The sequence below is a fragment of the Balaenoptera ricei genome, chromosome 4 (genome assembly GCF_028023285.1).
Source record: "Balaenoptera ricei isolate mBalRic1 chromosome 4, mBalRic1.hap2, whole genome shotgun sequence".
Taxonomy (NCBI): Eukaryota; Metazoa; Chordata; class Mammalia; order Artiodactyla; family Balaenopteridae; genus Balaenoptera; species Balaenoptera ricei.
Window position 1 is genome coordinate 115,513,048 of NC_082642.1, and position 7,922 is coordinate 115,520,969.

The 7,922-nt window shown below is 50.2% G+C and overlaps 1 protein-coding gene across 1 annotated transcript; it reads left to right on the top strand.

Moving 5' to 3' along the window:
- The first annotated feature begins 4,446 nt into the window (after positions 1-4,446).
- Positions 4,447-6,315, top strand: LOC132364411 (EF-hand calcium-binding domain-containing protein 4A-like). Its single transcript, XM_059920000.1, has 5 exons — positions 4,447-4,607; positions 4,686-4,801; positions 5,235-5,415; positions 5,857-6,003; positions 6,132-6,315. Exons 1-5 carry the CDS (start codon positions 4,447-4,449, stop codon positions 6,313-6,315), a joined length of 789 nt encoding a protein of 262 aa, XP_059775983.1.
- Positions 6,316-7,922: the final 1,607 nt, after the last annotated feature.

The following is a 7,922-nucleotide window of genomic DNA, read 5'->3' on the forward strand; positions in this document are numbered from 1 at the left end:
AATTGTTTTCTTTATTTCTCTTTCTGCTGGTTTGTTGTTAATGCATAGAAATGCAACAGATTTCTCTATATTAACTTTGTATCCTGCAAATTTACTGAATTCATTGACGAGCTCTAGTAATTTTTTGGTGTCATCTTTAGGATTTTCTATGTATAGGATCATGTCATTTGCAAACAGTGACAGTTTTACTTCTTTGTTTCCAATTTTGATTCCTTTTATTTCTTTTCTTGTCTGCTTGCTGTTGCTAGAACTTCCAATATTATGCTGAAAAAAGTGGCGAGTGGGCATCCTTATACTGTTCCTGATCTCAGAGGAAATGCATTCAGCGTTTCACCATTGAATATAATGTTAGCCTTGGGCTTCTCATATATGGCTTTTATTATCTTGAGATAAGTTCCCTCTATACCCATTTTGTGGAGAGTTTTTATCATAAATGGAAAATGGATGTTGAATTTTGTGAAAAGTTTTTTCTTCATCTATTGAGATGAACATATGGTTTTTATTCTTAATTTGTTAATGTGGTGTATCACATTGATTGATTTGCAGATATTGAACCATCCTTGCATCACTTGGTTAAATCCTACTTGATCATTGTGTGTGATCTTTTAATGTGTTGTTGGATTCAGTTTGCTAATATTTTGTTAAGGATTTTTGCATCTATGTTCATCTGTGCTATTGGCCTATAATTTTCTTTTTTAGTGATATCTTTGTCTAGTTTTGCTTTCAGGCTTATACTGGCCTCATGTAATGTGTTCAGCAGCATTCCTGCCTCTGCAAATTTTTGGATAAGTTTGAAAATGATAGGTGTTTACTTTTCTCTAGATATTTGGTAGAATTTACCTGTGAAGCCATCTTGTCCTGGACATTTGTTTGCAGGGAATTTTGTTTTTACTATTGATTCAATTTCTTTTCTGGTAATTGGTGTGGTCATATTTTGTATTTTTTTCCAGGTTCAGTCTTGGGAGAGTGTACATTTCTAAGAATTTGTCCATTTCCTTCTAGATTATATATTTTATTGGCTTATAGTTGTTCTTAGTAATCTGTTATGATCCTTTGTATTTCTATGGTGTTGTTTGTAACTTCTCATATTACATTTCTAATTTTATTGATTTACACTCTCTTTTTTTTCTTGATGTGTCTGACTATAGGTTTATCAATTTTATTTATCTTTTCAAAAAACCATATTTTGGTTTTTTTTATCCTTTCTTTTTTTTTAGTCTCTATTATATGTATGTCTGCTCTCAGTTTTATGATTCCTTTTTATCTACTAGCTTTGGGTTTTTTAGTCCTTCTTTTTGCAGTTCCTTTATATGTATGTGTGTGTGTATGTGTATACATATATATGTATATATGCATATATATATATATATATATATATATAATGCACTTAATTTCAAGTGCATTTTAAAACCCCTGTATTTGTAATCTCCTCCCCTCACAGTTACTGTTTTTAACATCTTGTTTTATATCTAACTGTTTTGTGTATCTTCTAACTGCTTATTTTGGATATAGATGATTTTATTACTTTTGTTTTTCAACCTTTGTACTAGCTTTGTGCATGGATGATTTACTACCTTTATTGCATATTTGCCTTTATGGATGAGTTTTTTCCTTCCATAATCTCCATGTTTGTACTTGTGGTCTTTTCTTATTCACTTAGAGAAGTTCCTTTAATATTTCTTGTAAAGCTACTTGGCTGATCTTGCCATCAAATCTGAATGAGAGCCTTGCTAGGTAGACTATTATTGGTTGTAGGTTTTTCCCTGTCATCACTTTATATATATTGTGCCACACTCTTCTGGCCTGCAAGTTTCTACTGAAAAGTCAGCTAATAGCCCTATGGGAATTCTCTCATTTGTTCCTTGTTGCTTTTCCCTTGTTACTTTTAATATTCTCTCTTTATTTTTAGTCTTTGCCATCTTAGATACAATGTGACTTGGTATATTTCTCTTGGGTTAATCCTGTATGGGAGTCTCTTGCTTCCTGGACTTGGATGTATGTTTCCTTTCCCAGGTTAGGGATGTTTTAAGTTGTTATGATTCGAATATATTCTCAGCCCCTTTTTCTCCCTCTTCTCCTTCTGGACCCCTATAATGTGAATATTAGTGTGCTTGATGTTGTCCTAGAGGTCTCTTAAATTTCTTTTCATTCTTTTTTCTTTTTTCTGTTCAGTGTTAGTAATTTCTACTACTCTGTGTCACTGATCCATTTATTTGTATCATTTAATATACTGTTGATTCTTTGTAGTGTATTTTTCATTTCAGTTATCATATTCTTCATCTCTTTCTGGCTGTTCTTTATATTTTCTAACTCTTGTTAGAAACTTTAACTTCTTGCTTTGTGCGTCCATTCTTCTCCTGAGTTCTTTCATCATTATTATGATCACTACCCTGAACTCTTTCTCAGGTTCATTGTCTCTCTCCACTTCACTTAGTTTTTCTTTTGGAGCTTTATCTTGTTCCTTCATTTAGAACATGTTCCTCTGTCATCTCATTTTGCCTAATTTGTTTTTTTATTTCTATGTGTCTTGTAGGTTGGTCACGTTTCCCAACCTTGGGGAATTGGCCTTTTATAGGAGATATCCTATGCATCCCAGCAGTGTACTCCCCTCTCATCACCAGGGCTGGATGTTGTAGGGGTGCCCCTATGTGGGCTGCATCATTCTTTCTGCTGTGGTAGGCTGACTACTGTGGGCAGTCTTGTAGGCTTGCTTGTCTCCTGGTGCATGTTGGTTGCCAGGCCCTGCCTTGTGTGGAGGCTGCTGTGGCTGGCTGGTGGGACTGGGTCACAGGGCTGCTTGCTGCAGAACTCCAGTGAGCCCCATAGCTAGTTCTGGTTCACTGGTGGGCAGGGGTGGGGTCCAGGAGACCCCAGGTCTGGTGACACCCCACTGGTGGGTAAATCCAGTTCCTGAGACTAGTCCTGGCCCACTGGCAGGAAGAGCCAAGTCCTGGGGTCTGGCTGTAGGGGCCCAGGTATCCCAGAGTTGGTGTCAGACAACTGTTGGGTGGGGACGATTCCTGACACAGCTGGCTGTGGGGTCAGGGCTGTCTCAAAGCTTGTGTTGGCCTGCTAGTTGGCAGGGCCAGGGCCCAGCTGGTCCTGAGCTACTACTGGCCCACTGTTGGGAGGGCTAGGTCTGCAGGTTGCAGGGATGTGATTGTCCTGTGGCTATTGTCTGCCCACTGGTGTATGAGGCTGGTCGTGAGTCTAGAGCATGCACACTGGAAGTTGGGGCCAGGAATTCTGGGGCTGGTGCCTACCCACATGTGGGTAGAGCTGGGTCCTGGGGTCTCTGGCTGCAGGGCTCTGGGGGCCCCTGGTCTAATTCTTGCACACTGGTGTATGGGGCCAAGTCCGAGTGCCTGGGGGCTCAGGCAGCCCTTCCCCCTGCTCCCCAGCCCGGCCACAGTTCAGCTTCCAGCTGGGATGGCCCCCTGGTCCGGTGGAGCCTGCAAGTTGCTGGTGGGGCGGAGCGCCTTCCCGGGGAAGGCGACGGTGTGAGGGGGAGGTGTCTCCGCTCCTGTGTCCCTTCCTCTCGCCCTTCCTCAGACCTTCCCTCTTTGGAGATCGCCTCCCCCATCCCCCAGGAATATGGGTTGGGAGAGAGAATCACAGTCCTGGACTGAGGGGCGAGGACCCCAGGGTCCTACGTGTGTGGGGGGGTGTTGCCACGCTGGGGGTTAGCTTTGGGAAGTCTGGGGTCTGGGTGTTGTGGGAACGACAGGTGGTCTGATTAGGGGGTGGGGCACCCCTGGGGGGGAGGGAGGCCAGTCTGGTGGAGGGCGTAGTGCCAGCAGGAGGGGCTGTTAAGCTAGACTCTGGGGTTGTTCCTGACAAGGGCCACAGAAGGCATCGTGGCCCAGGGTGAACCCTGCACCTGCACCACTTGGGGCTTCGCGCTGGTGGGAGGGGCTGCAGTCAGGGAGGGAGGAGCTCACCCGCCTGCCAGCTGCCTGGAGGCAGGGCCCAGACTCAGAGGCTAAGGACTTAGCCAGGATTGGCTGATACTCCCACTGGCCCAGCCTGGTCAGCCTCGTCTCCAGGCCCTGACTCCAGGACCTGTTCAGCTTCTCTGTGGCTGAGCATTCTCTCACCCAAGCCTCTGCCCCCTCCCCCCAGCACATCCTCTCCTGCACCAGCTGGCTCCCTGGGTGGCCCTGAGCCTGCATGGCTCCACCCATGTCACCTCACGCCAGCTCCACGACCTGCAATTGGGCCACACCTCCCCCAGCTGTCCCTCCTCTCTGGGCCTCCGCCAGGCCCTCTCCCACCTTCTCATGGGGGCAGGGAGACTCTTCTGCTCCCCACCGCTCCAGCTTAGCCCTCAGCTACCCTTGCCCCTCACCCTCTCTGCCTTCCCTTCTCCTCTCCCCTCATTTCTCAGCTCTGCTCAGGCCCTGACTTCCCTTTGGCTTCACAGCACCCAAGGCTGAGACCCCCACCATGGCCAGGCCCGGGAAGCCTGGGGCTGGGGAGGCCCAAGAGGAGGAGGGGTGGGACGAGGGGCATGCCCCAGGGCCACCGGCAGCGACGCTGGAGCAGGCCCAGGAGCTGTTTCTGCTGTGTGACAAGGAGGCCAAGGGCTTCATCAGCCGGCATGACCTGCAGCTGAGCCCCCAGCCCCAAGAGGCCGCCCGCCCCAGGGCTGACCTTGGCTACACAGCCTTGCCATCCTTGCCCGGCCAAGGCCTGCAGAGCGACCTGCCCCTCACGCCCGAACAGCTGGAGGCTGTGTTCAAAAGTCTGGACCAGGCGCACACCGGCTTCCTCACGGCTCGGGAGTTCTGCCTTGGCCTGGGTGAGCCCGGCCCCTGAGCCCCACCCCCTACCCCGCTGCTCAGACACCCTCCGCTGGCACATGTGGGACTCTCTGGGGCCCACAGCCCACGTGGGTGGCAGCCCGTGCTTCTCCCTGGCCTCCCTCCGGAGCACAGGCCGGTGTCTGTACACCCAGGCGCCACGGGAAGCCCCCCAGATGCTGTGGCATATGTGGAGATGACCTGCTCCCTGAGCCAAACCCAGGTGGGGCTGGGAGCCAGGCATGCCTCATTTTGGCCTGAGCCCAGCTGTCACCTCCCATTCCCAGGACAAGAATCGGACCAGAATAAGGAAGAAAAACAGGAAACTGGGCCCAGAGAAAGGGCAGGATATGTGTGTGGAGGGGGTGGGGGGACGGGGGGGGCTGCGGTGGTAACCCACAGCCCAGTAATCTCTCCCTCCCATGCCCGCAGGGAAGTTGGTGGGTGTGGAGTCCGTCTCGGGTGCCCTGCCCTCCCCGGCCTCAGAGGAAACCTTCGAGGCGGGCTGGTCGAATGTGCAAGGCACCGAGGGCTCCCTGGAGGAGGAGGACGAGGAGGAGGAGAGATTCTGCTCTGCGCTGGAGCAGCTGGGGGCGGCCCGGGTCCTGGGCGAGTGAGTCGGTGCTGGCCCGGCTCCCAGCGTCCTCATCTGCTCTCTGTCCGCCTGCATGCTGCCTGTCCGTGTCGCCTGCATGTTTGTTCCCAGGCAGGGTGCCTAGGCCGGGTCTGGCCCAGTCCTTCCTTCCCAGCTGCAACTACTGCGTGACGGGCAGGATTTCCCACAGAATTTGCATTTCAGGAGGCAGCAGTCAGGGCTGCCCCCATCACAGGCACAGCCGTGTGTACACAAGGACACAACCCCATGTACACACACCTGCTGGCCACACAAGCCCCGCACAGGCACAGACCCCCGCAGGGGTGAAAGCACCCAGGAGAGGCATGCCCTGCTTGTGCAAGACTACAGGGGCCTCTGGGGGCTTCTTACCCTGCAGGGTGGGGTGGGGAGTCCCCGCTTCAGCTTCAGCCTCTGCCCTCCCCCGCCCCGCCCCTGCAGGCAGCGGGCAACTCAGACGCTGTGGACCCGGCTGCAGCGTGAGCGACCCGAACTGCTGGGCTCCTTCGAGGACGTTCTGATGCGAGCGTCGGCCTGCCTGGAGGAAGCGGCCCGAGAGCGGGAGGGCCTGGAGCAGGCGCTGCGGCGGTGAGGGCTGGGGCGCTGGGGGCGGCCTGAGGGCCAGGTGGAGGGGCTCTGCGAGGTGGTAGAGGCAGGGCCGGGGGCTGTAGTGCTGGCAGGTTCTAAGCAGCTGTCTCACCCCCGGTTTCCAGAAGGCGGGAGAGCGAGCACGAGAGGGAGGTGCCGTGTCTGTACCAGGAGTTGGAGCAGCAGCTTCTCGAGCAGCGTCAGCGCCTGCGGAGTCAGGTGGGCCCGCAGCGCCGCCCCGAGCCCGGCCCAAGCGCGGACGCGCTGGTGTCCCCGGCCCCGCCTTCTGCGAAGCGGACCCACCCGCGCTAGAGATTTCAGAGGTAGGAAGAGATGTGGAGTTAATGGAAAGTTTATGAAAAACTCTAACAGGAGACTCATGTACCCTTAAGGTTTTGGATCAAGGATTTGCTCTCTTAGCAGAGAATTATAAACCATTCAGAAACAAAACAAAACAAACAAAAAAACCCCGAAAACCAAAAACTCCCTGGTGGACTATGAAACATGCTAGAGAAAGTGCTCCTGCCTTTGGGACATTAAGTGACCAAAACCAGAATTGCCTTCATGAGCTGGAATTTGTCACACTAACAAGTATAAGGTTGAGCAGAACCAGGAGCAATTCATTAGAAGCTGAAGGTGGCAAATTCAAGGATCTGGCCTAAGCAGGGCAGAGAATACCATAAGCCTCACCGGCAGGTGACCCAGACCTTCTTGTCATCTACCACCATTGCGCTGACGTCTTTCCCTCAGCTCACACATCTGGCCTCAGAAAGCCAAGTAGGTTCTTGGATGGTCATCTTGGTGTGTTGATGTCATAATGTACAGCGGCTGAACTACAGCTCCACCCAAGGTGACCGTGAAAGGCATCACTCAGGGGAAATTCTCCCTTAGAGCAGTGGAATGATCATCTATTTCCATTGTATAGAAAGAGAAGTGGTCCAAGCTAAGAATATATAGACTCAGGGTAGAGGTGTAAAGTTTGGATATTGGTCAGTGTCCTGTGGGGAGAAACATGAGAAGGTCAGGGACCAGGAAATCTGAGGAAGAGGCATATGAATGGAGTTACTAGAGTGGATACAGTGTTTGGTGATCCTCATATTCCATATAAATGTCCACCAGAGAGCATCTACCATGGAAGAGCTGTTAAACAACCAAATAGACAGAATTACTCAGCCAGTTGAGGTCATCCTGCTTTGTTCATCTGCCATGCCAGTGCTGGCACAATGGGCACATGAAAAAAGTGCTGTGTTGGCTGGGATGGAGGAATGCATATGCATAGGCTCCAACATTTCCATGCTGATCTAGGTACGGTTCCTTCCAAATGCCTAACTTACCAGAAACCATTGTGGCCCCCAATATAGCAACATCCCTCAAGATGATCAGCCACCCGCTGGTGTCATGTTTGCTGCTATGAACCTCTTATACTCTGAAAGTGGCAGAAATACATCTTGCCTAATAGCAGCATAATTCAGGTATGAGTTATCTTTCCTATCTGCAAGGCCTCAGGTAGCACCAGTATCTGAGGCTGATAGAGTGGTGTATAACATGGCATTGGGCGAGAACTCCACTTTTCAGTAAAAGAAGTGTCATATTGGGCAGTGACTGGTACACTGGTTCTCTCCTATTTCACATCAATGGGAAACTACTAGCTTAATAAACAGATGAAACGGCCTGTTGAAAGTATAATTGAGGTGTCAGTACTATGACCTCCAGAGTGTATCTTCCACCAGAAATCAGAGACCATTATATGGGGCTGTGTCTTCAATAGGTTCAATACCTGAATCCAGCACTTCCCTAAGTGACCCACGTGGGGAATCTGTACTCTATGTCCCCACATACCTGCACTCTATGGGTTTAGAAGTCCTGGTTCTCAGAGGGGAAATGCTCTTACCAGGGAATGCAGCAAGAATTCTATTATA